Genomic DNA, 27,245 nt, shown 5'->3' with positions numbered 1-27,245 from the left:
AAATGAATGGAATATATTTTCATCAACGTAATGAATCCTCATAAAATCCGTATCTGTTTAGATTCTCACTGAGCATCTTATTTTCCCTACTAAACTCTCCTGGACATGTAATACACCAAACAAAAGAACTTCTGTTTTTCTGAGTCAGTCAATTGGTGACCAACTAGCAAAGCCCAATGATGGGGCATGTGCGGATCATCCATATTTCTTATTAGGAAGGCAGTGGACGTCATACAACTAACTACCAAAAAAACACCAAAACCTGAGTTACTTACCTATTCTGTAACTATTGTTTGAGATGTGGGTGCAGACATGTATTCCATTCAAGAGGGTGTGCGTGCAATGCACCAAAGCAGGAGAACTTTGCATAGCCATATCCATAGAATCAGCAATTGTGCCTGTGGATATTTGCCCCTTCCCAGACTATTTAAGAGCAGCACCTCCCCTCAGTTCCTTTGGGCTGAACATCAAAAGCAAAGTCTCTGATACAGTGGGGATGGAGGATGGGTTGTGGAATACATGTGTGCACCCACATCTTGAAGAACAAGAGTTACAGAATTGTCTTTCTTTCTTTCGAGTGGTTGCAAATACGTATTTGATTCAAGTGACTCACAAGCAGTACTTGTAGAAGGTTGGGCTCGGAGTCTATTGAAACAATAACTTTAGAACTGCCTTGCCAAAATTTGCATCTGACAGAGATGCTGTGGTAACAGCGTGTTTGGTAAAAGCATGTACTGAAGACTATATAGCAAACAATAGACTGAGAAACTCAGAGAATCAACATTGTCTTGGACAAGCTGGGGTAATGAGAATCAGTCTCAAACGTCAATTTGAGAATAATCTGTGGGATGACTGGAATCTGTAGAGATCCCATGGGGGGGGGGGGGCGGAGGAAGAGAGGGGAGGAAGAAGGCATACATGAGCACTGATCCCCAATTCAGGTGGAAGGGATCTGTTGAGAAGTCTGGACTGAGGCCTATTCAGGAGCAAAACTGATGGCACTTCTTATCTTTTGCTGCAAACAGGTTGATAGCCAGAATGTCCCATTTCCCAAAGATGGACCTTAGCACACTGTTCAGAGACCACTTGTGATTCTGAGAAAAGACTGCCAAAGTGATCACCTAAGCAATTCCGCTCCCTTGATAGGTGAGCTGCTGTGGAATGACGTTCTCCCTTGAGAGAGAACTGCCAAAACGTCATTGCCTCCCGACAAAGCTGACTGGAGTGAGCTCCCCACCATTTGTTCACATAGTATACCGTGGTAGTATTATTGGTGAGTATACAAACTGCTGTGTATTTTATGTGCAACTGAAAGGGCAAGCACGCACTGTAAATGGCTCATAATTGCAGGACCCTGATATGAAGGGAAGCTTCCTGATCAGTCTGCAGTTCCTGAACTTTCAAAGTCTCCAGATGCAGCCTCCAACCGATTGTGGGGGCATCAGTCACTACAGTTATGATTGGTGGAGGATGGGTGAAGGGAACATCCCTGCAAACATTGATATGGTTTGTCCACCACTCAGGGGGCTGAAGGATGGGTGACTGCACTTGCATTAGGGAATCCAATGTCTGACAATTTGGGTGATACACTTGATTTCGGTGATAAAGCTTGAGCTAGGCCTGAAGATGAAGTCTTGTATGCTGGACCGCATAAGTACATGCAGCCCTAAGACCTAGCAATTTCAGGCATACCCAAATTGTTGTGGAAGGGTGAGCTTGGAGGGACAGACACAGATGACGACTTGTCTGAAATTGCTCTCTTGGCAGAAATGCCCTCGCACTCATATAAGCCAGTTGGGCCCCAATGAACTCTCTTTTTGTGTTGATACTAAAGTTGATTTTGCTTTGTTTATAATCAGATCTAAATGACTGAAAAGTTACAGAGTGAACCGAACATGATGAAGGAGTTGTCTCTCAATTTACCCCTCAATCAATCTATCATCCAGGCAGGAAAATACATTGTATTCCTCTTCTCCTGAGATGTGCACCTATTACTGCCATGCATTTGGTAAAAGCTCGAGAAGAAGCCAAAAGGGAGCACTGTGTATTAATAATGCTGCCCTGAAACCACAAAACCTCAGAAACTTCCTGTGGCTACATGGAAACAGGCATCATGAACATTGAGGGCAGCAAAGCAGTTGTGATTCAAAGCGGGGAGGACAGTAGCTAGGGTAAGCATGCAGAATCTCATGTACCTGATGTGCCTGTTAAGACCCCCGAGATTGAAAATAGGCCTCAATCCTACCTTGAAACTGGCAATCAGGATAAACTGAGAGAATAAACCTTTTCTCCGATGCCGCAGAGGGACTTCTTCTATGGTTCCCACAGTCTGGACCTGCTGAAGGAGCTGACTCATGAGAGGGGTCTCTTAAAAGGGATGGGATACAGCGATGGGATGAGAGAATGGAGAGAACTGAATGGCATATCTTGACCGCACAGTGCTTAGGACCCATTTGTTTGAAGTTATAGCTTCCCAAGCACTGTGGAAGTGAGAAAGCCTGTCTGCCATTTGCAGACGGTTTACAACTGGAATGCTACTCTCGATATGACAATCAAACTGCTGCTTGTCCAAAGCTGAGGGAGGATGGGCTGGCTGATTAAAAGTTAGACCCAGATGGTCTTCACCTGTGTTATTTATTCTGCTTCTTGGAATAGTCTCGCTGCCTTGCCTGATATGGTGTCTGCCAGAAATATTGCTGGTGCTGTACTTGTACAGAAATACTTGCTGCTGCTGCTGCTGCAGGGGTATGAAACCCTAACAAACAGAGAACTGCTCATGAGTCCTTAAACAAAAGTAAAGTCTCATCCATTTTGTCAGAGAACAAAAATCGACCATCAAAACGTAGGTCTTCTGTGCTCTGCTGGATCTCCAGAGCTATGCCACAATTCTGCAGCCAAAAGCGCCTTCTCAACAAACACTGATGCCATTCTCTGGAAGCTGTGTCCCTTATGTCTAGCACAGATTGCAAAACCATCTTGGCAAACAGACAATCTTCTGCAATGAACGCCCTGAACTCCTCCCTAGAGGATGCAGTAACTTGTCCTTGAATTTTGCTACAGACCTTCCCATTCACAAAATCATATTTCAACAGCAACTTGATGATCTGCACTGCACATTTGCAAGGATGAGTTCCAATACATTTTTCTCCCCGAGATCGAGTTTCTAAGACTCTTTGTCCTTGAGCATGTATTTATATCTCCCTTATCATGACCTCTCATTAGCTGCTGTTACAAGAGGGGGCGTGATGAAAACAACACTCATACTGCTGAACAGGAACATAATAATGCTTGTCCCTACATTTCGCTGCAGGAGGCAAGGAAGCTGGGATATTCTCCAAGGTCTTGGCAGGTTCTAATAATGCTTCGTTTATAGGGAGAGCTACTCTCCCAAGAGCAGATGGATGAAGAACATCTACCAACTTGTGCATATTTTCTTGCACAAACTCCACCTGAATACCCAAGGTTGAAGTCATTAGTCTGAGAAGCTCCTAATGAGTCTTAAAATCTTCAGGCACTAAAGAGGAAGACTCAGATACTAGGGATATTACTAACTAATTACTGCCTAAATATTTACAACAAATCTCAGAAGACAGAGATAGAGAGAGTGGGTCATGAAATGGACACATACAACACATCTCAAAGAATGGTTACAGAGAGGTTAACAACCGCTTTTCCTTCTTTGAGTCACATGTCCATTCCACTTTGGTGACTCACAAACAGTACCATCTGGAGCTGAGTTTTCAGTCTCTGAATAGGGACTGGAGGACCGCTCTCCAAATTTAGCAGAGTCTCCAGATTGTTGAGAAGTAGCATAGTGAAAGGCAAACATGACATAATGACCAGGTTGCTGCTTTGCAAACATCTAGTATGGGCATGCCAGCTAGAAATGCTGCAGAGGTTGCTTGGGACCTAGTTGAATGACTCAATACTCTATCCGGTGGCTTCACATTAGTCAAGTGGGAACCCAAACAAAAACAGCTGGATATCCCATAATGAAATCATTTGTGCGGAAACCGGTCTGCCCCTCACTCTGTCCACAAATGGAATAATCAATTGTGATGAAAATCTGAAAGGTTTAGTCTGATCCAGATAGAAAAGCTTTGGCATTCTAACGTTCTGAGTGTTCAGTCTTTCCTCCCCCTTATTACTGCAAGCCTTTAGAAAGGTTGATTAAAAAAAAATTGTTGAGTTAACATGGAGACCACTTTCTTAAGAAAACCTGGGTGAGGACAAAGGTAGACTTTGTCCACATTAAAAACCATACACGAAGGATCTGATACTAGTGCCCTTGACTCCCCTACTCTCCTGGCTGATAGCCACTAAAAACACTACCTTTATTGAAAGGTGCAACAGAAAGCAGGTCACCAGAGGGGACCCATCAGCTTTAAGACTAGATTCAGGGTCCATGGTGGAACAGGGCTCGGTATCTGTGGAAACAGTCTGTCCAAACTCTCGAAAAATCTTACTGCCATCGGGTTGGAAAAAAAAGAAAGCAGCTATCCACAGGTGACTGAAATGCCAATACAGCTGCTAATCGAGCTATTCACCAATCCTTGATGTTTCCAGTGCAGAAGATTGTGTTTCTGTTCACCACATAATTGACTAATAGGGGAGACTTCTTTCAGACTTTCTTTTGACCAGACAAAAAAATCTCTTCCATTTAGCAAGGTTAGTCATCTTACCTGATGGTTTTGTACTGTTCAGCAGTATGTCCTGGACTTCTTTAGAGCAGAACTCTTCCACTGATGTTAACCATGAAGCCTCAAGGCTGTCAGGTGAAGAGTCTGAAGACTGGGGTGGAAGAGGTGGCTGTAATTCTATGAAATCAAGTCTGTGTGAAGTGGGAGTGACAATGTGGGACCAATTGAGAGGGCCAACAGCTGTGAAAACCAGTGCTAACTGTGGCCATGCTGCAGCAATCAGTATAAGATAGGCTTTGTCCTGCTTCACTTTGCACAGAACTCTTGGCAGAGGAGAAATGGGGTAAAAGCATACAGCAGACCCTCTGACCAAGGCAGTAGAAAAGTGTCTATTAAAGAACACTGGGCTGCGTCCCCACTCTGAAGCGGAACTGGTGACATTTTCTGTTGTATTTTGTTGAAAACAGATCCATTTGGGGACTTCCCTAGAGCTGGAAAATGGATCTTACGATGTCTGAGTGAAGAGACCACACATGGTGATTGAGAAACAACCTGTTCGGGCGAACTGTCAGCATAACCTGAGACCTTGGAAGGCAGGCTGTTTCCAAAAGTATAGAATTGTTGATGCAGAAGTCCCAGAGCAGAACAGCTTTCTGACAGAGTAGTGAGAACCAGATCCATCCATTAATTTACATAAATATGGCCATCATATTGTTGGTCAGCACCAACATGCCCCTTTACCTGAGGTAAGGAAGGAACGCCATGCAAGCTAATCGGACAGCTTGCAATTCCCTGACATTTAGTTGTAGACTGAGACTGTAGAGAGACCAACGACCCTATGTCTGCAGGGGTCCCAGGTGAGCCAACCCATGTCCAAGGCAAGGCATCTGTGACTAAACAACGAGATTGTGAGATGGAGGCGAAGAGAACTCCTTTGCAGACATCGGTTGGGTCTATCCACCATTCTAGGGAAGGTAACATCCGACCTGATATGTGGCCTAACATTTTTATGTGGTATCTTCTTGGAGAATATGCCCCTGCCACTCAGTCTTGAAGGAGTCTGAAACACAGTTTGGCATACTGGACTACAGAAGCGTACGCTGCCATGTGCCCCAGCAGCCTTAAAAAGTTTCTCATTATAGTGAGGGGATAAACCTCTAAGTCTAGAGGGAGCGTTTGCCTTACATGAAAACTTGTCCATGCTATTGAGGCCCTGGCCGTTGTTGAGTCCTGGACTGTGCCAATAAATTCTATTTTCTCTACTGGAGACAGGACTGATCAGCAGAATGAGTGCATCAAAGGGGGATCGGATTACACTTATGCTGGACACCACCTGTGACCTTGATTGACCTCTTATCAAGGAGTCATCCAAGGTAAGGGAAGACATGGACCCCGACCTCTGGAGGAATGCTGCTATCACCACCATACACTTTGTAAATGCATGCAGGGCAGCTGAAAGACCAAAGCGGAGCAATGAGAACAGATAATGGTGACTGCTGATGGTGAACTGCAGAAATTACCTGATGAATTGCAATGGGAAAGTAAGAGTCCTTTAAATCAAGAGCAGCATACCAGTTTCTCCTGGCTCCAGGGAAGGAATAATGGAGGATAGAGTGACCACCCAGAATGTTGATTTTTTTCAGGGAGTCGAAACATTCAAAATTTTGGTTCAGCTTTGGTTCATCAATATCTCCTAACTCAAATTCAGTTCCACTTGTTCTGTAGTTGATGTTCTGTAACATGATATTTTGTAACCAGTTTGACCACTTTGAACCTGTCTGAAGCAGTTAAGATACATTTCCTTCCATATTTGACTGCTGAGGTGACAAAATGAATTTTAGCCCCCAAAATGCCCTTTCTATACTAACTTGCGTAAGCAAGGGCATGCAATCAGTGCAAAGTGGGAGGAGATGGGGAGGGGAGGGAGGTGTTCTGGGAATTGTAGTTCCATTCCATTCCTCGACTTGGGCATAACAGACAGGAGAACTACCAATCCCAGAATCCCTCTTCTCATCTGTTCCAACCCAGGAAGCCGTTGGAGGAGAGAGAGACCCTCCCTCAGCACCTGACTATTGAACCTGTTATTTTGAATCAGTTACCAATTTTCTGGATTGGGTTCTAGTTCGGGTTCAATGTGACTGAAAGGCTTTCAGTTTGCGTTCAGGTCTGGTTCACTCAAAAAGTCTCTCTGAATCGATTTTCTGATTCAGGTTTGGCTTGACTCCCGGATTTTTTTTTATTTTTTTTTTTAAAGGAACTTGTTTAACTCCCTTAGATCTAAAATAGGCTTGAGACCCCCTTTTGCTTTCAGAATCAGAAAGTATTGGGAGTAAAAGCCCTTTCCTGTGAACAAAGGAGGGAACCTCTTCTCTAGCTCCTACAAGGAGCAGCAACTGTGTTTTCTTGCAGTAATCTCTGAAACGGGGCTGGTACCCAAAACAACAATTTTATTTTTTTAAACTAACTAACTACTAAAACTACACTAACTATATAACACGTGCTATTTATAAGTTCAACTGAAGACTTGTAGATGCAAGGAAATGGAACTCCAACAACCATCATAGGAGGTAGGAAGCAACTCAGAGGGCTGCAGGTGTCTCGGCCCTTAGTGCCTGTGCACAGTACATGAGGCACCAGAGGACGCTCGTGCTGCCCTAGTGGTACCCATTAAGGGGAAAAACTGACAATCATGCACTGGAGCACGCATACTGACAGTGGAATTTACCTGTGCAATCACTCCAAATGGCATTTTCTATTGACTTACATTAATTTCCTTCTTTTGCAGGGAACTCTCCATGATTCTCACAATTGTGAGCCTAAAATAACTAAAATCTCTACTGAAGAGATAGAAAACTACAAACAGTTTGGGTACTGAAAAGCAGAAACAATGTAAGAATTACCACAATTGGCACAGGACTTATTGATTACATACATCATCATAGGCCTAAGATACTAAAGGCAATGAGTTACAAAGCCACTTCTTTATCTATAAGTTCAGTTATTCAGTATATAAATTAAGCACAAACTAATCAATCACTTGTCTAAGAATTACAGATTTTAGGGTTGCTACTTAGCTTTTAGTGTCCATGAATGACACCAGTTAAATTATCCCACTCAAGAGAGGTACTGGGGTATCGCTCTTGATTTTCCTGAAGGCGAAGCGGTGGTTATGAGTTAGCCAGCCTGCCTGAGGACCACTATGTAACATCTGGTGACCCAATCTGCAGCTTCACCTTCCTTTGCCTAGGCAAAGTGGGGAGCTGAGCACTCAGAGGTGCCACAATGGTTGAGCCAACTAAGCAGGACAACATTTCTGCATTAGAGGCTGTATTTTAGAGAGATTAAGAAAACAAAAAATTTGTGTCTGCAAGGGAGGGAGAGGGAGAATGGGGACAGAGTGAAAACAGGAGGACAAAGGAAAGAAAGAACAGGTGAAAAACTAAGCAGGTGTGGAAACAGAAAATTAAAGTATGAGACAAAAGAAAAGAATTAATCTAATCAATGACAGCATCTGTTATCCATCAGATAGAAGATGCTGGCTCAAAAAAGGGTGCAAAAATGGTAAAGGGGGAAGAATGCCATGTATTTTGGCATTAAAGTGCTTTCAGACTGCATCTTTTAAGAGCTATAATTCAAAGAAAGTGCCTCCAAAAACTAATTCTCAATCTCTCTTTTCATTTTTAGATGTGTAATTTAAGATGAGGAATTCCATATGTATGAATGTTTTACCTAGAATGTTACATCTTGAAGAAGACAGCTATAACTGGAAGTTTTGAGAAATCTATTTTTCCAGTTTATTAACAGCATTTGACAGCAGTGTGTTTGTACCACTGCTGTCCCTGTATATCCAATTTCCTGCTTTTGCTTTACTCTTCACACAGCAGCAAGGGAGAGAGCGTAGGAAAATGCGACCACAGAGCTTCAGGTGCAGCACCTGGAACTAATTTTAATTTGTTTTTTTGAGATCAGCTGGGTGAAAGGACATCAGTGCCAGTAGCCATCCTTGAGTGTGAACTCTGTGTGTTTGGATTATTCATTTCTACAAATAGCTAGCACAATGGTGCCCTAATTCCTCACTGAGGCCACTAGGCACTACTGAAACAAACAGCAGCAGCAACAGCTCATTGCTCCAATAATTCCCTGACCTGTCCAACACTTTCATTTAGTCTTACCTCCAAGAGAGTGAATGCTCAGGAGAATATATAAAGCATTCATCACCCAGCTCCATCCAGAAGACATTTTGCATACAGTATCTGTTAAAAAAAAAAAAAAAAAGGTTTTATGTAGTTTCCATTTGCTGTATTTGTGTGACCAGCAGCTTCCCTTTATTGCTGCATTCCCCAGCAGGATTAGCCATTATGCCCTAAAGAAAGTAAGGATCAGAGAAGGAAAAGAACATGCCCTTTTTCCCCTAATCACTGCAGAAAAACCAGCAAGCCTACATGATATAACTAGACAGGCATGGACTTAAAACTGTGCATATGTGCAATGAACTGAAGTCTGTATACTCAAACTTTGATATCAAATGGTGCAAAGTATTTTCATTCTTTAGGAAGGCTGTCCGGTTTCTAGACTTCTATCAGTCTCCAGGTCCTTCTTTTTTGAGCCTGGAATTTTGGGATCATTAAAACAAAACCTTAAGGATTAGACTAAGGTTACCACAGTCATTTCACTTTTAAAGTAACTGACATTTAAAACCTGTTTTTCAGAGGTGAAGACTCCACTACAAACCAAATGTCTCACATTCATGAGAATTTAAATTTACCCTTGTATGTTTGGGGGAAAACCTCATATTTTAGTGACTCTCTAACAGTCTGCTAATTTTCACTGTAAGTGTTCACAAAAGAGAAGTACACTATACATTGTTAGATAATAAGATTATTAAGCAATCACTTTATAACCACTGCATAGACTAGTTTTACATTCCTCCAAGTCTGAGAGTTCTAACCTCTCATGCTCATCCTTGTTACCTGCCTGCAAATCCAGATCTAGATTTGGAGACATGAAAGCATTTTTACAGTATGCTTTCCCCTTTTTATAGATGGGTTGGATACCCTTCTTTAGGGGTGGAGCTAGCAGACCTATTTTGGATTTCTCACTCCATAATGCAAAGGAGCATAAGTTTCTCCAGAGTCTTCTCCCTCCATAGTTTGAGGTCCATTACTGAGGGTGGGTCCAGTGTCAGCTGCAGTCAGGGGACATTAGGTCACAAAGCTTCTGCTGATAGCATCTCATCTATTTCATTGGGAAGGGAGGTTTGGAAGGAAAACTACTCTCCTATAGGAAAGTAATCAATGTATGGAAGAATTTGGTCATAGCTGATTTCAAGCCAGGATGTACTTAAATTCCTTGCTTCTTAAACTCAATGGCCACTCATCTTTGCAATCTATAAATCAACAGCATCTTCAAACAATCATAGTATGGGAGCATACTTAATTTACTGTAATGTGTACCACAACTAGTATTGTTAGTGACTGAAAATACAAGCTATTCTACAAAAGCACATTTTATTTCTGTAAGGGACCAATTAACTACACACAGAGCCTCTGTTTACAGTTGTTCCAGAAAACAATGAACCTAAGGAGGAAAAAAAAGGGGAAATGGTAGCCTTAAAAAATTAAACTCAAAATTAGAGAATGTTATGGAATGAATAGCTCAGGAGGCTGACAATGCAATAGGTAAACTTTCACCACCAAGTCACTACTACCCCACCCCATATTTCACTCAGAGAGAAAATTCCACAATTATTAAAACGAGCAAACAAACAAAAAATCCACAATCTCTCTTTTGGATTTCCCTGTGCATTCCCTTTACTCAGGGAAAGCCTTATTCAACTTCATTTTCCACTTTTTTTTGGACAAAATTGCACAAAGCATACCAGATGTGAAAATAATGGATAGTTTTAGAATAACAGAAAGAAGCTTTTTGGAGCTTCGTGGAGGAAAGAAGGTGAAGAGCTTGAGAAACCCTGGACTAGTAGGCTGAGAATAAAACTAAGAGCCAGATATCACAAATTCTAGTTTGGCTTTGCCACTGGCTTGCTACATGACCGACAGCAAACCCCTTAAGCCCAGAGCCAGATACTGATCTGATTCAACACCTGTGCCCTGCCTCTGCAGTGCAGAAGGGCCAAATCGCCCTCAATGGAAATTTTCCTAGTGTGAGAAGTATGCTGATGGACCAGAACCAATGTTAGGCAAGTTCTACAGGCCCTCTGTAGTTCCCCAATATGGGGGCACAACAGGGACATAGCTTCAAAACTACATATTAACAATCCCCAGGCGGTGGTTAGCTCCTTGGGGGTCTTTAATGGCTAATTTAAAGGAGCACTCCTATGCTGAGTGAACCTGAAATCTGGACATGTGTCTAAGTTTCCTATCCTGGAAAATTGGGATTTATTTAGCTACATCACAGGGTAAATACATTTGGAAGGGTTATTAATATTTGTACAGGATGAAGCTTTAAATAGTTACTGAGTATTGTTAGCAATCTTCTCCGTACAGAGACAGAAAACTACACTAGTTATAATGTTCCAGAAAAATCCATGCAAAAAAAAAAAAAAAAAAATCTTACTCCTCCATACATATTAAGCAAATGTTCAAAGAATAAGTTGTTTCCTTTTCCTGAGATTTTAGTTTTGATTACTCAAATGCTTTTTAATTTGGCCACTGTTTTCCAATAGCTAGTAAAATATCACCTCTTATGAACACTACAACAGAACAATAAATAGTCACTTTCTCCACAAATCAGAAAGGAAGCGTAACCTTAATTTACAAAACTAGCTTATTCTGTTAGGACAGTTTCAGAATGTCATGGTTAAAAATCTTACTAACCAGAAATGGTAGACCTATACTATAAAAACATTATTGTTTTAAAATGAATATTTTCACTGAAAGCTTGTGCTTAGAAACTACACATAGAAAAATCTCAAACTTCACATAGCTGTCATCTTTTAAATCCCCTCCATAAAACTTGCCTCTGTCATAATGCCTGTAGATCACTCCCATCTGACACTGGATATGCAACTGCTAAGCAGAGCAACAATTTCTGCTAAATTCTGTTCAGTTTATGATTCTCTCACCATCCCAACCTACTCAAACTCTGTTTGGCTGTCTGTTGTACCCTCCTTGACATGTAGATTGTGAATGCTCTAGGTTATAGACTATGTTCTTTGTCATTTATCTGTAGAGCACCTAACACAATGGCACCCTACAGACAGAATATTTTTCAGAAAGTACTGCTGTTTCTTGCGATTAATGCTGTATATATAAGTTAGTGGGAAAGTACAAAGGTAAGTATGCACACCTGCATTTGACATTGGCAAATCTTAGGTAGGCCCTAGTCCTGCCATACGATCTGCAGAGGTTAAGGGGTCCACCCACATGATCAGGTTGCAGAACTAAGGTCACAATTTCTATATTTATTTTTAGAAAGATTTTGGGTCATGTTTATATTTTGAGATTAATGATGAAAGAAATGTATTTATTTTGAGCCAGAGTTATGTTTGCAGTGTTATGAAATATGCATTTCTTTACACTTGAAAAGTAGCACTAGGATGCTATAGTGATGAGGGTCACCACTAAAACCCTAAAACAGATCATTTGATTTTGCTGGATCGAGGAAATTTAAAAAATTCAAAAATTATTCAAAAATTTCAGAAGGTATTCTAGTTGAAAGTGAGACCAAATCCTAAAGATTTGAAAGCATGAGGATTTCTCTCTTCTTTTTTCAATTACAAAGGGGTTAAAAACAGCCTTAAACTATGGCGAGCCTACTATTTCTCCATAACAGATAACAGGCTGGTTGGGACTAGAACTCTGGTCTTACACCTCAGAAGACCAAAGAATTATATCAATAGTCTCTACTGCTCACAGGCAACAGACAGATATTTAAGTTGTAAGGAGCAAATAGCCATCCAGTAGACATATACTGGAGAACTAGGCTCACATTTGCACAAAGTGTAGCATTTAACTGTGGGGAGTGCGAAGTGGCTATGAAACACTACCAAATGAGAATGGTGTTGTCTTCCCCCTCACTTGCTTTGCATAGTACATCAGTACATAAAGTGCAAGGAAGTAGAGAACCAAGTCTATAATGCTCAATGCTGCTACCACTAAAGCCAACGGCAAACTCCTAATTGCTTTCAAAAGAGATAGGATGAGGCCCCAAAGCTAGCTGTAACAAAAATCATTAAGTAACAGTGCTCACTACAACTTATTTTCTTCAAGAATATCTGATACACAAATTTCCAGGTACATTTAACCTCAAAGAAAGTCAGAAGAAATAGTGACAAACTATTTTTGAGGAACTTGGAGACAGAAGTTAGTAGTTTCAAATGAGGGTACTTTAAAAAAAAAAAAAAAAAAAGTTTGGCCAATTTTTTTTGAAGCATTCACCTTCGTTATCAGAGTAAATATAGCAATATTGGACAAACTGCTTTTCTTTGGATTTGATGTGTTATTGGTGTAGGGGAGTTTTAAATAGGATTTTATAATGGAAGCTGGAAGCTACTTGCAATCATATTTTGGAGATGCACTAGGCTTTCCATAATAAAGTACATGTCAGTGTCAGTATTACCTACTGTATATAAAGATTTTTAAATCTTATATGGCCAGTCTATATGCAAGCAGTTTATATGTAAAGCAGGTACAGGTACAAATGCTAGATATTTATAATCCCCAAAATGTGAGTTTTGTTGCTATTCCCCATGATGGGGGAAGGCCATTACCATAAAACGGTGTCAGTTAATTTAGTAGGTGTAACCAGAATTCTGAATATTAATTATAATTGCTAAAAATATGACTTGCATTTTGGCAATTACACAACATTTTATGGTTAAAATAACAAATCCTAGATGTGCTGTAAGCTATTAAAAGCCATGGGTGTCAGAACTTGACCTATGCTTAACATTACTTATTATAACTTAAAAAAAAATAAAACAAAAAACAAAAAAGACCTCGAGAGTCCTGTAGCACCTTAAAGTCTAACAAATTTCTGCGGGCATAAGCTTTTGTGGGCTGCAACCCACTTCGTCAGATGCATGAAGTGGAAATCACAGATAGGAGGTATAGATATACATCCAAGGGTAGGAAACCTACCTTATAAAATAAAACCTCTCTTACCCTTGGATGTATATCTATACCTCCTATCTGTGATTTCCACTTCATGCATTTGACGAAGTGGGTTGCAGCCCACGAAAGCTTATGCCCGCAGAAATTTGTTAGTCTTTAAGGTGCTACAGGACTCTGGTTGTTTTTGCTGTATACAGACTAACATGGCTACCTCTCTGGAACTTTTCGCCATATTATAACTTAATCTGTTAGAAAAGAAAAATCTGTTTTAACATTATATTGCTGTAGATTCAATCACAGACAGTATTTAAGAAATCAGACAATTCTAGGACATACATTTAAAAGATGCAGAAATTTTTTGAATAGTTACCTCTCAATACAGGTACACATTACAAACTTTTAAGATCAATATTTCTTTTGACAAAAGAGACAGGGTACTTTCATACACAACTGAAGAAGTTAGAGAGAGAAAATGGAAGATTACTTCGTCCTTGTCAAATAACTTGCAGATCCACAATTCCTCCTTTTCCATGCTCAGTTTAGGACAAAAAAATATGTTCTTTTCTACGCAGCTCTCATTTACCTAATAGACACTAGGATCCCAATTCTCTACTGCATTACACCTTGGGTAATAATTTACACCTTTGCAAACAGGAATATAAAATGCTACCACTACTGTAACTGAGTGGGAATTCTAATTTGGTAACATAGTTGCCCTGATGCAAGTGACTACTGAGGGCAGAAGGTAGTGGAGAATCACGTCTTGAGACTTCTGCACTGAAAACAACTATGAGACACTCAACACAGTAGTGAAACAAGTAGTTTGTGATTCTACTGGACTACAGCATCACAATTATGACGACAGTGTTTATCTGTATTCAGGCAACCGTCAAGGATTTCTCCATGTCCCCCAAAAGATTCTCCCTCCTGCTCATTACCCTCAATTTAGGTACCAAAGCAATCTTCTCTCACATGAGAATGGCTGGAATTGCTCACTTCTGAATCAGCAAGCATGTTATTGTAATCTATATTAGGATACTTTAATATAATTTTAAAAAATAATTTATTAATGGTCATCTGAATTTTAAAGCTAGGTGCCCAACAAGAAATTTGGTTGTCTTTTTTGGTAGATAAAATTAAGTCTTTTTGAAAATAAAACTGTGTTTAACACTAGTCAGACCTGTATGTATCTTGCATGATTGGACCTATGTTTGGTCATCAGTTTACTTATTACTTGTTATGTCCTTTTCCCTTCACCTAAAAAACAAAACACCACTCTAGATTCAGAGACAACTGTGCTTTCTTGTTAAAAGACTGGGATGGAAAGGGAGAAGATTCATAAATGAATGTGTGTTTGTAGTAGATCCAGGATGGATAAAAAATGAAATCATCAGATTTTTTCTTTTTAAATTTTAAAATAAATCTATTTAAAATTATATTTGAAATGACAACCTATGTTAAAGCTTCTATCTAACTAAAAATCAATTAAAATAAATTAAAGGAAAATAATTAAGCAGTACATGTTTGCTGCCAAGTTTTAAAGAAAATCAAAGCACTGGCAGTCACTGGTTAAGCACATGAAACTAGTTTGTTGAACAGCTAAACCAGATTTTGACAGCAGTAACCTCTTCTGCCTGTGCAAAAAGAATATTTTCATTTCTGCTTATTCCAGTAGTTCAGTTCAATGACTAGTTTGCTCAAAGTTAGGGGGCCAACTGGAAGTTAGAAAACAATCTTTCCTACTTTTTCTTCTTCCATTCTATGAATAAAAAATAGGTGTAAGAAGATAAAATCTACTAGTTCTAAACACATGAAGGACATGGTCTTCAGTTCAATACCATATGGATAATACTTTTTGTTTAATAAATCAACTGTAAATGTAAATCATGTTTTAATTAAAAAAATGTATTCAGCACATTTAAGTGTTTTTAAAAAATTAAATGTTGTTTGTGCATTTTTAATTGAATTCCAGTTTCCATACAAATAGAGCTTGATACAAATATGAGTAAAAATAATTTAATAAATAAGAAATGCATGATTCATCATTATCTAACATAAAAACTGTAAGACAATCTGAATAGATGTATGTTAAGATATATAACTATATAGATATAGTGTATCCTTGTTAGCAAAAAATATTACTGTAAAGGCTATAATTAGTTCAGTGTGTTTTAATGGTTAACAACTGAGAGTCAATCTCTCTTTAGGAAAATAATTAAGAAGCTCAAATGCAAAACAAGATTCAGGTTTAAATAATTTAAATCAAGGTTTCCTGCTTGCTGATTTAAATCCTGGTTAAAATCAGTGATTTCATTTGCTTTGATTAAAATCAGTCCATCCTGCTCTGTGGCTTTAAGGCTTTATGCTGGGGATGAGAAGAACAGAGACACTGCTGAACAGAGACACTGCTGATGCTGTCTCTTATCCAGAAACTCAATGGGAACAACAGAAACGCTCATCTTTTCATGAAAATGCTTTTCATCACCAATCCCAAAAACAAGCTTCTGATCTGACTTCCACTTAAATTTCTGCGTGTCACGACTAACTGGTACACCTGTGAAAGGCTGAAAATAAAAAAAATGACCTTCCACCTTAGTTTCCCCACGTACAATAAATGGCACTAAACAGCAGTTGCTCCCCAATGTGCACTTCACAAGTCAAGGACATACAAAAGTCAGACATGTGCACTCTGTAAATAATGTGATACCAGAAAACTCAAGGGAGAATTTAGCAAGTAGAGGGCCCAGTGAGCAAAACCTAGAGGAAGTCAGTTTTCATTTTCAGTGTCGAGTAGAACTGTCTGGTCAGCTGAAAAAAACTGGCATCTTAAGTAAAGATCAGCAGTGTGTGACAGGAAGCAAGTACATTTCACTTGTCCAGAGTAGATATTTGGTTGCTCCAAGCTGCTGAACAAAAAGTTTTCCTAACTTATTTCCGTCAGCCACAAAAATGGTGAGCAAGGGAGGAAGAGGAAAAAAATATCAAAGAAGTGATGATTACAAGGGCCTCTCAAATTGCTTTCACAACTTTGTTTGCCTAACAAGCAAGGGATCAAGGCTTCGTTTTGTTACCATTACTAGCCAACTGGTCTATTTTGCTTGTTTGCTCAAATAAGAATGTAAATATTCTGACAATTTTTCAGCAACTCAACAAATAAGAATGTAAGTGTAATTTTAACTTTTCTAGACAGTTGCCTGCATGCTATTGTGAAGTTGTTTTCCATAAATGTTCTTGGTGTTATTATAAAGAATGCTAAATTTAAATAGATCAAGTTCACTGAGAAATAATGATATACACACTTGCCTTACACCTCATAGTAGAATCTTCAATCCATTTCACATTGCAAGCATCAAATCAACAGGTAGCTAATGTGTATCAAGCAGTATGTTTTTTGCCTTTTCTACCGTTTATCTACTTCAGTTCTTATAAAGGGAACTTGCTGTATTCAACTAATATTTTCCTATAGTATCTTAGTACTGACATAATGAAAAAAAAGTCAGTGATTACCAATACTTTAAAAATTGATCAAACTGAAGTGTCAATTACACTAAATCTTAGGTTTGCAATAAATTAAGGAACATAATTCAAACCACTGCTATATTCCTGTGCTGCAGATCTCAAACACTTTCTATGAGATAATATATGTAGTATACAGATGACTTTCTGTAAACTGCAGTCACTTTTCAGACTTGTAAAACTACATAAAAAAGGCACGTTTTGATCTTGAAGTCACCAATACAGATTAATGATTCAATTTACAAATACAAAAAATGTTTTCTAACCACCATCCCTAGAAATTGTATTTGAAAGTCAACTTGTGTTCTTTTGGGCTCATCCATCAGCAAACAACTAGTTAACAATTTTATTTATAAGTGAGGGGATGCAGAAAAAAAAATCAGCTCCCTCTCCTAGATGGTACTGACTCTCCAATGCTAAGAGTAGATAGTGGTGTACTTTTAATATATTCAAGTAAACACATGACTTAATATAGATAGGCAGCTAGCTAATTGATTAGAACAGTAATCATTTCATTTCACTCAGAGTAGAATTCTACAAGTCTGTTGCTGTACCTTAAGTAGATACAGAATAAGTAGAAGGAAAAATTTTATAAAATAAATTGAACCTACAGATTTGTTGTTAAATATCAAAGCTTTGTTTTTTATTAATACTTTACTTCCAGGAATCTGTCTCTATTTTTGATCCTGTAGTCTCTTGATTTGGTTAGATTTTAAAACATTTACATTTTCATTCTCTCCCCCATCTCATCATAGTGTATATAAAATATAAAATTATCTTTCAATTCAGAAGTTACACATATTTAACAAGTATAATACTTATCCCTTACCCTTGCACTTTTCCTCTGAAGAGATCAGAGTTTTTTCAAGGAAGTCAAGCACGCTAATCCCCATTTCATATATGAGAAAAGAGATACACAGAAGCAAACTGATTTGCCCATGGCCACACAGTAGGCAAGCAGCAGAACTGGGAACAGAACCGATGTAATCGGTAGCTCCCAGTCCAGTTTCCAATCCTACTGGATCACACTGCCCTCAATGTATCTGTGCGGTGAGTAGCATTTTATTATAGGCTGTTAATACCAACATTCATACTGCTTTCATGAGTTATCTCAAAGGGTATTTTGGTGCCAATTCTAGGATGCCATTTCATTTATGGCATTAAACAGGAGTGGAAGGGGCTACAGGCCCTCTCTTTCTGGCATCACGCCTGCCTTTATGAATGTGATGGAAGGACCAGCATCATCGGGGGGACGACGACAAAATGCTTGCAAGTGTGCAGCCACATTGCTTTTTTACACCACGCCACGGGGCTGCAGCCCCAGGCCTCCGGTGCGGGCACGCTCAGGAAGTCAGGACACCGGGAGAGCAGCTGGGAGCACCCACTAAAAACGCCGTTAGCTCCGTTGCCCAGGCGCCCTGGCAGGGCTCTCCAGCTCCGGGCACGAGCAGCTGGCGGGGAACCGCGGCGGCCGAGCGGGCTCTTGCCAGACAGACAAACAAACAAACAGACTTCCCCCCTCCCCCCGCGGCCAGTTGACGGACTGTCCGCGAATAGTCAGCTCCGCTGGCTCCGCGCCAGCAAGTTCGCCCTGCCTAACGGACGCGCCAGCGGAGCCGGGCTCGGCACCCACAGAAACACACCGGGGGGGAAGTGAGGCCTGCAACCCGAGTACGTTACCGGGGGGGGAGGCCCTGGGCGAAGGGAGCCGCACACAGTCCGAGTCCGGCCCTGACCAAGCTGCCCCCCCCCCCGCCGCTCCAGTTCCAAGGCCCCTGGGGAGCTCCCGGCCTGCCTACCTGCCACCTCCCTCGCAGTCCCGCCGCCGTAGGCGTCCCGCTAAGTAGCGGCGTCAGCCCAGGCCTGGACCATCCCAGTCCAGTCCCGTCCCGTGCAGGCGACCACCCAGTCCACTCTCTCCCTACGGTCACTCATTAGCTCACCAACAATCCCGGCCCCCCAGTCCCTGCCCCCCGACCCCTAACTCGGACACCCATTGGCCCGGGCTCGCAAGGGGGATGACGTCGAGAGGGGGCGGGGCTTCCCGTAACGGGGCGCTTCCTCTTTGCCAGGATTCTGGGTTGGCAGAGGCTCTGCTAGCGGGGGAGGAGGGAGTCAGAGTGTTCCGTTGAGCCTACAGAGCGCTCCCCTCTTGCCGGTTTGGAATATTCTGCCTGGCCCTTGAACGGGAGCATGGAAGGATTGTCCTCTGCAGGCTGTAGCACTAGTAGCGGAAGGTTCTATTCCCGCTTGCCGCTGGGGGTGATAATCCCTGGGGATGAGTATGGCACATTTTATCCGAGTTGTCCCTCCGCCTGCAGTCAGGCCTAGCCAGAGGAGCGTTCTGCGGGGGGCCAGCGGTGGTTGTAGAGGGTTCTACGGTGAGGCGAGGGTTGGATTATGTTGAGCCTGCCAGACAGCTGTGTATGGGGTGGGGGGCAGCTGCTGGACTGTGCTAACCCCTGCTGGAGCCAGGGAAGAGGTTTCATGGTTTTCTAATCCACCTTCCACCACATGGGGTGGGAGAAAGGGTCTTTGGAGCAACATCTTAGTGTAGAGGCTTACTGAATTACATCAAGGTAGGCTGCCTTATATCGACCTAACTCTATAGTATAGACCAGGCCTTAGTCACTTACCATTCAGCTCATCTGCTCTACCCCATTGTAACTTTAATACATAAACACTGCTGCCATCTCTCACAGTATTTGGTATTTTTCAGAAAGCCCCAGCTCCTGGAGTCCTGTGATTGCATGAACATCTCAGCATCCATTATTTTGTAAAAAAGGAAGCTTGTAGCCCTCTTGGTTGCAGAATAAAGTTGATCCTATGAAGGTTTAAAGGCAAATAAAAAACAAGCCATAGGGAGTAATTTAAAATCTCATGACTTGTGAATCAGCTGAGGTTTTTTAGGACCCAACTAATGCTTTTTGAATGCTTGGGATTGACAATACTATATAACATACTCTGCATCTAGACTAGACTAGACATCTTTTGCTTCCCATTATTACAATAGTCTAGAAAAGGGACCTACATGAGCTTTTAGAGTGCACTTTACAGTCAACTAGTTTTACCACCACTTATGTAACTCTTTTGTCAGACAGAGCCGGCAGCAGCAAAGGCCCGGGTGCTATATGTAGGGGTTCCTGTTAATGATACAAACCAAACCTGCTGGAGCTCCCCCCCCGCCAGAGTCACCTGGGAACTCTCACACTGTCTCCTTAGTGCCCCCAAAAAGCAATGCTTCCCCTCTCGCAAGCAGAGTCTGAGTGTAGAAAGAAAAAACTTTTTAATAAAAGGAAGGAAGTAACACAGCACTGGTTTGGGAAAACAGTGCAAACAGAATTTATTAACACAATGGAACTGAATCCACCCCACCCCGGAATATGTGGGGCATGTCCTTCACTGTTCCCTTCTTGCTTTCCCCTGCTTCACTGACCATCGTAGTTGCAGTGTCTACTTCTTGGTTGGGGGGCTCAGCCAGTCCCCTTCTGCTGGCTCCTAGTAGACACAGGCTTGACTGGTCCTCTCTGCTGCTGCTTCCTGCCAACTCCAGGCCTCCCCAAGTCCCTGCTGCTGGCTCCCACTGTCTGCAGGCACCAACTGCTGCTGGCTCTGCCATCTGCAGGTGCCAACCAGTGTTAGTTCCCGCTGCCTCTGGGCCTCACCAGGTCCTCTCTGCTGGCTCCTGTCAGTCTCTCACTTCCTTTAATTATTTCAGCTCTTAGTGAGTTCCAGCTGTCAGTTTTCATTCACGGGAAAACCTGCTGACACAGGAGCAATGTCCCTGCTTTTCAACAAAACAAAAGACTCTAAAAGGAATCATTAATTCTATCTTTTAATAGTGGAAGGGGATAGTCAATCCATGCCTGAGAGTAACCCTTTGCCAGAGCGAGTACAATCTCAGCAAGAGACTTCTCAACCCCTCACTGCTCCTTTTACAATGGGGGAACATCCGTTTACCACCCTTGTTGAGCTCTGTTTAGATGAGAGTGAATTTATCTTCAGAACAGGCTAAACACAGTTCTTCTGCCATTTGTTCATGCAATTGAAGGACAACATATTACCCCTGCAATTAACACAAAAGTGATTTGTAACACAATACCAGACATATTGATCATTTCCCATCTTGGTCAACACCTAGTGTGCTTATGCAATATGCTGAGTACTTAATTGTACTCATGCAAATACAAAGCCCATGCAAATAAAGTGCCCTCCCACCCCTTCAGCTGCTGAGCAGGGGCAGTGCCACTCACACCTTGCTTACACTTACGAGAGCTGACCTGGGTCCTCTGCCAAAATGTATTTTTGGGAGCGTCTACATTACTACTTCTCAATAAGCCAGAGTACCTTTTGATAGCAATAGCACATGGGGGTGGAGAGGGGGGGGGGGAACTATGACTATTTTTCTCCACCAAAAATAGCCCAATGGTGTTACAAAATGTTACAGCAGGATTATAGTCCTCTTTATGCTTACACCAATATATCTTACACTGAGCACAATTTATGAAATTCTTATTCAAGTGTGTAGTTCCATTAAAATCATTCTGTCAATATGCCACTGAAGTCAATGTCTCATGTAAGTAAGGGGTGCCAAGTCAAACCCTGTAGAGTCTAGGCCAATAATTGTACAGTTCTGAAAAGTTAGCAGTGCTCACAAAATATCAGTAATTTTTTCCCCTCACAGGATGCATCAAAGGCAGTTTTTCAGAAACTTGTTGGCAGAGGGATGGGATATACAGAAAGGCCCCTGGAATTAATCATTCATGCTATCATAAAATCATAGATTAGGGATGGAAGGGACCTCAGGAGGTCATCTAGTCCAACCCCCTGCTCAAAGCAGGACTAACCTCAGCTAAATCATCTTAGCTAGGGCTTTGTCAAGCCAGGCCTTAAAAACCTCTAAGGATGGAGATTCCATCACCTCCTTAGGTAACCCATTCAAGTGCTCCACCACTCCTAGCGAAAAAGATTTTCCTAATATCCCACCTAGACCTCCACCTCTGTAACTTGAGACTATTGCTCCTTGTTTTGTCATCTGCCATCACTGAGAACAACCTAGCTCCACCCTCCCTGGAACCCTGCTTCAGGTAGTTGAAGGCCGCTCTCAAATCCCCACTTCCTCTTCCTCTTCTGCAGACTAAAGCCCCGTTCCCACAGCCTCTCCTCATAAGTCTGTGCTCCAGCCCCCTAATCATTTTTGTTGCCCTCTGCTGGACTCTCTCTAATTTGTCCACATCCTTCCAGTAACGGGGGGGGGGGGGGGGAGGTGCCCCAAAACTGGACACAATACTCCAAATGTGGCTTCACCAGTGCCAAATAGAGAGGAATAATCACTTTCCTCAATGCGCTGGCAATGCTCCTATTAATGTAGCTCAATATTCCATTAGTGTTTGTGGCAATACAGACACATTTTGTGCCTGAGTTTTTTACCCTTGTGGGCCCCTTATTTGGATTATCCCTTGGGGGCCCACCCATGGAGGCAGCACTGAGATTTGGGGTCACCTCTGGATGATCTGCTTAGGTTTCACATGGAAAGTGTTTTGCAGGAGTTGGGATAGAAGAGCAGAAACTAGCAGTATATTGCAGGAGTTCACTGGCCCTGTGTGGTGGAAACAATTCAGCGTTTTCTTCTAGAATCTAGGTAATAGTTAATACATTTCAGATCTATATTTTTCCTGGGTCCTCTTCTTATCTGCTACTGAGCAAAGAGCAGCGTGGTTTTCCTCTTTGGCTGCTGTGAGCCCCTCTTCATGAGGGAACATTTTGGAGAGAACTCTAAAATGAACCTCAGTTTTCCTGCCCCTTGGACATCCTCCCTCAATTTTGTCTTCACTAGAAGTCATCTGACCTAGCAGAAACTTCATCTGTGAGATTTTTCTGAAAGTGATCCTGAAGAATCTTCATTGTGTTGTCATAGTTTAAAATGCAATTCTTCCCTGAATGGTGACTTTGTAGTCATTGTGAGTTCTATAGTTTCTGAGTCGTGAGTTCTGCAGACTTTGTAGTCATTGTGAGTTCTGTAGTTAAGTGTCTCACTGATTTTTGTAAGAAATTTGTTCAGTTTGCAAGTAAACAGTTGGTTTTTTTCCCCCTAAGCTTCAGCTTCACAATATCACCTTGCCTGAGCAACAATAGTCTAGCAGTGGTCTTTACACTATGCCCATCTTCATCAGTAATAGATATGCTAATTTCCTGCAATATCTTTGAAAAACCTTAGTGAATTAAGTATCAGATATAATTTGGCCTGTAGGCCCTCTAATACTACTCATTATGTGTGAGATGGAAAGAGCACAGTAATGGGTGCCATTGTTGCTAGTTCCCCTTACTCTAACCTGTTCCTTTCTTCCTCCTCTCCTTCCCCTTGCTTTTCTGTTCTATACCCTATCTCTTATAATTCTTGGGCTCACTATGGGAATTGTCCCTATGGGTCTCCCACAGCATCCCTCTATTCCTACAATGTTGCCTCCTCTTGTGCACTCTGCTTGATCCTGCATAAAGTCATACAACCTTCCACTTTAGCATATTTTCCACATCCCTCTAACAGAATTTGAGAGAGACATGCTAAGTAGCAGATATTGAACTCTCTACTTAGAGCCAATAGAGAGTCTCCTCTGCTGATTCTCTCATTCAATAACCTGATAGCCCTTAGCTGCTGTGGTGGATTCTCCATCACAGGCAATTTTAAAAATCAAGATTGAATGCTTTTCTAAAAGATATTCTCTAGGAATTTATGTTGGGGAAACTTTATGGCCTGTGTTATACAGGAGGTCAGAAGGTGATCACAATGGTTCCTTATGGCTTTGGAATCTATGAAGCAATTTCAGATATATTTCCAGAATGGAGTGGAACAAAAAATTTCCCTCTTCCACCTTAACACTACATCAGACTGCAATCACAGCTGTTGTATAGATGTCGCCTGGCTCCCTTCATAAACAAGAATTGCTGTATATCACAGGCAATTTAAGGACTCTACAGTAAATTATTTCCATGTGTCACTGGGTCTGCTCACCGCTAGCATGTCTCCTCCTGATCACTTTGGTGATTAGCTGATTCCAGATCTGATGTCTCTTTTCTGCCTCTTGCGGCACACCCTGCCTTCTCGTGCTGGCTCTTAGCAAGGCAAGATGCTCTATGTTCGTGGCTTAGCCCTACGGCCAAGTTACATGCACTGTCCCCTTTTGGGGCACCAAAGTCTCTTCTTACAAACAGGCTGAGGCAGTCTTCCCATTCGCTGCCCAGCTAATACCACTTCCCCTGTGGCTGGTAGGGGAATCTGGGCCCATCCTCTACTCCAGGTTCTAACTCAGGGACCCTCTATTCAGCAGCCAAGGTCTGGACTTTGCTGCCCCTTTCCTAAACCTTTCATAATCTCCTCCCCCCCTTCTCTGGATATGTCACCCCCAAAATACCTTCCTCCCAGAAGGAAACTGTGGGCTACTTTGGCTCTGTAGGCCCTCAAACAGCCCTAATTTCACTTAGGGAGTGATTGCAGACTAACCTGCAGCACCTTCTCTCTGCTTTAACTTCCTGTCTTTATATACCCAGCTCACTTTATTCCTCCTGAGATGAGCTCCCTCATTATTCAATCTGGGGATTACTCAAGCCACTTGATTCCTCTCAGCTATGTCCTATTTGGTTAATTGGCCCCCTTCTTAGCTTACATTAACCCCTTCAGGGCAAATGTGGACGAACATCCATCACACTATGTAATTGTATTATTTATTCAGAAGAACAGAGCAATTTCTTCATGGTTAAGAATAATGAAAATTCCTGTGGTGACAGAAAAATTAATGTGATTGTAATGGAGCTGCCCTATCACTGTACATAGTTCACTGGCTGTGGTAGCTCCCATGACCCTTGACTGTATTACCTTTTCTGAAAATTTTCCCTGAGGTTGGAGTAGGGATGATGCATATCCTTCCCAGTTCACACAATCTCCTCCCCCACCATTGTGCAGGCTTTGAATGTGTGGAAAGTTAGCTGTGGGGTCTGTGTGGGGAGTGATGGTGTGGAAGTGGCTGAACCCTGCTTCTATGCAGAAGGAGAGATATCTGTGCATAGAGGGTCTGCCCCATGCACTGATCAGAACGGGTACAATCCAGCCATGTGATTATCAAGACAGTAACGTTGAGTGAGGGCTGCTGTTTTATATATACTAGAATACTCAGGAAAAATGCATAATTTGAAATCCACGTTGCAAAAGAAAGTAAAAGAAATAAGATGTGGTTACTTGTATCAAATGATTAATACCAACCCAAAAATGTGGTAGAGATTCATTCTTTCATGGGTAAATTGAATAACTTTTGTTCAATAATGATGCATCATACAGTGTGAGTAAATTTTGTTTTTATTCATACAAAACATGTTTTTTTAGCATGTCAGGACAGTTGCTAACATTAGTGTAAGTTCTGATCCTATACCAGCACTTTCCCTAGTAATAAAAAAAGTAATAATTGCTTCATTTTGAATCTTATTAGTGAAAAAGAAACTTACATGTATGGTTATAGATTCTGGGCCAAATTCTCTGCTGGCATAAATAGCATATTTCAGTGAAGTTGCATCAGATAACACCTTGGACCACAGTCTCAAACTGGAATATAAAAGTAAATTATCTGGACTGTAGCCTTTTAAAATATACAGGTTGTACTTTCTGTAACACATAAAGCAGTTGTCTGTCCTTGTAAAATTACAGAATCCATTTACTGAAGCAATAGGTTAAACAAGGTGAAGCATTTTGAGATTTCCATTTCATAAGAGTCAGGACATGTAGGGCCCTGATTTAGGAAGGCACTTAAACATTTCAGTGGGATTTTATCAGTTGTAAGAACCTTTCTGGAACAGGGATACTTTCTTGAATTATTGCCTTACATAGTTTCTTTCCATATTGTTTGTTATATTATAGAATCATAGAATCGCAGGACTGGAAGGGCCCTCGCGAGGTCATCTATTCCAGTCACCTGCACTCATGGCAGGACTAAGTATTATCTAAACCAACTCTGACAGGTGTTCGTCTAACCTGCTCTTAAAAATCTCCAGTGATGGAGATTCCACAACCTCTCTAGTAATTTGTTCCAGTGCTTAACTACCCTTATAATTAGGAAGCTTTTCCAAATGTCCAATCTAAACTGTCCTTGCTGCAATTTAAGCCTATTGTTTCTTGTCCTATCCTCAGAGGTTAAGAAGAACAATTTTTCTCTCTCTTTCTTGTAACAACCTTTTATGTAAACTGTTATCATGTCTCCTCTCAGTCTTCTCTTCTCCAGATTAAACAAATCCAATTTTTTCAATCTTCCCTCATAGGTAATTTTTTCTAGACCTTTAATCATTTTTGTTGCTCTTCTCTGGACTTTCTCCAATTGGTCCACATCTTTCCTGAAATGTGGCACCTAGAACTGGACACAATACTTCAGTTCAGACCTAATCAGTGCGGAGTAGATTGAAATAATTACTTCTCATGCCTTGCTTACAACACTCCTGTTAATACATCCCAGAATGATGTTTGGGTGTTTTTGCAACAACAGTGTTCCACTGTTGACTCATATTTAGCTTGTGATCCACTATGACCGCAGACCCCTTTCTGCAGTAGTCCTTTCTAGGCAGTCATTTTGAATTTTATATGTGTGCCACTGATCCTTTTTAAGTGGAGTACTTTGCATTTGTCCTTATTGAATTTCGCCCTATTTACTTTAGACCATTTCTCCAGTTTGTCCAGATCATTTTGAATTTTAATTCTATCCTCCAAAGCACTTGCAGTCCCTCCCAGCTTGGTATCATCCGCAAACTTTATAAATATACTCTCTATGCCATTATCTAAATCATTGATGAAAATATTGAACGGGACTGAACCCAGAACTGATCCCAGAGGGACCCCACTTGATATGCCCTTCCAGCTTGATTGTGAACCACCGGTAACTGCTCTCTGGGAACAATTTTCCAACTAGTTATGCACCCACATGATAGTAGCTCCATCTAGGTTGTATTTCCCTACTTTGTTTACGAAAAGGTCATGTGAGACGGT

General features: G+C 41.3%; 1 protein-coding gene across 1 annotated transcript in view; it reads right to left on the bottom strand.

Annotated features, from left to right (window-relative positions):
• The window catches only part of IL6ST (interleukin 6 cytokine family signal transducer), a 55,406-nt gene extending 36,231 nt beyond the window's left edge, over positions 1-19,175 (bottom strand). The window contains exons 1-2 of the mRNA XM_067569105.1: positions 19,027-19,175; positions 8,813-8,893 (exon numbers count right to left, since the gene is read on the bottom strand). Coding sequence (XP_067425206.1) covers positions 8,813-8,879 — 67 coding nt within the window. The 5' untranslated portion in view covers positions 8,880-8,893; positions 19,027-19,175. The remainder of the gene's footprint in view (positions 1-8,812; positions 8,894-19,026) is intronic.
• Positions 19,176-27,245: the final 8,070 nt, after the last annotated feature.

Source organism: Emydura macquarii, unplaced genomic scaffold (assembly GCF_026122565.2).
Source record: "Emydura macquarii macquarii isolate MOO-44397 ecotype Brisbane River unplaced genomic scaffold, CSIRO-AGI_Emac_v2 contig_2897, whole genome shotgun sequence".
NCBI classification, from domain to species: Eukaryota; Metazoa; Chordata; order Testudines; family Chelidae; genus Emydura; species Emydura macquarii.
The sequence above is the reverse complement of the archived record's forward strand: the minus strand, read 5'-3'. Positions and strand labels throughout refer to the sequence as shown.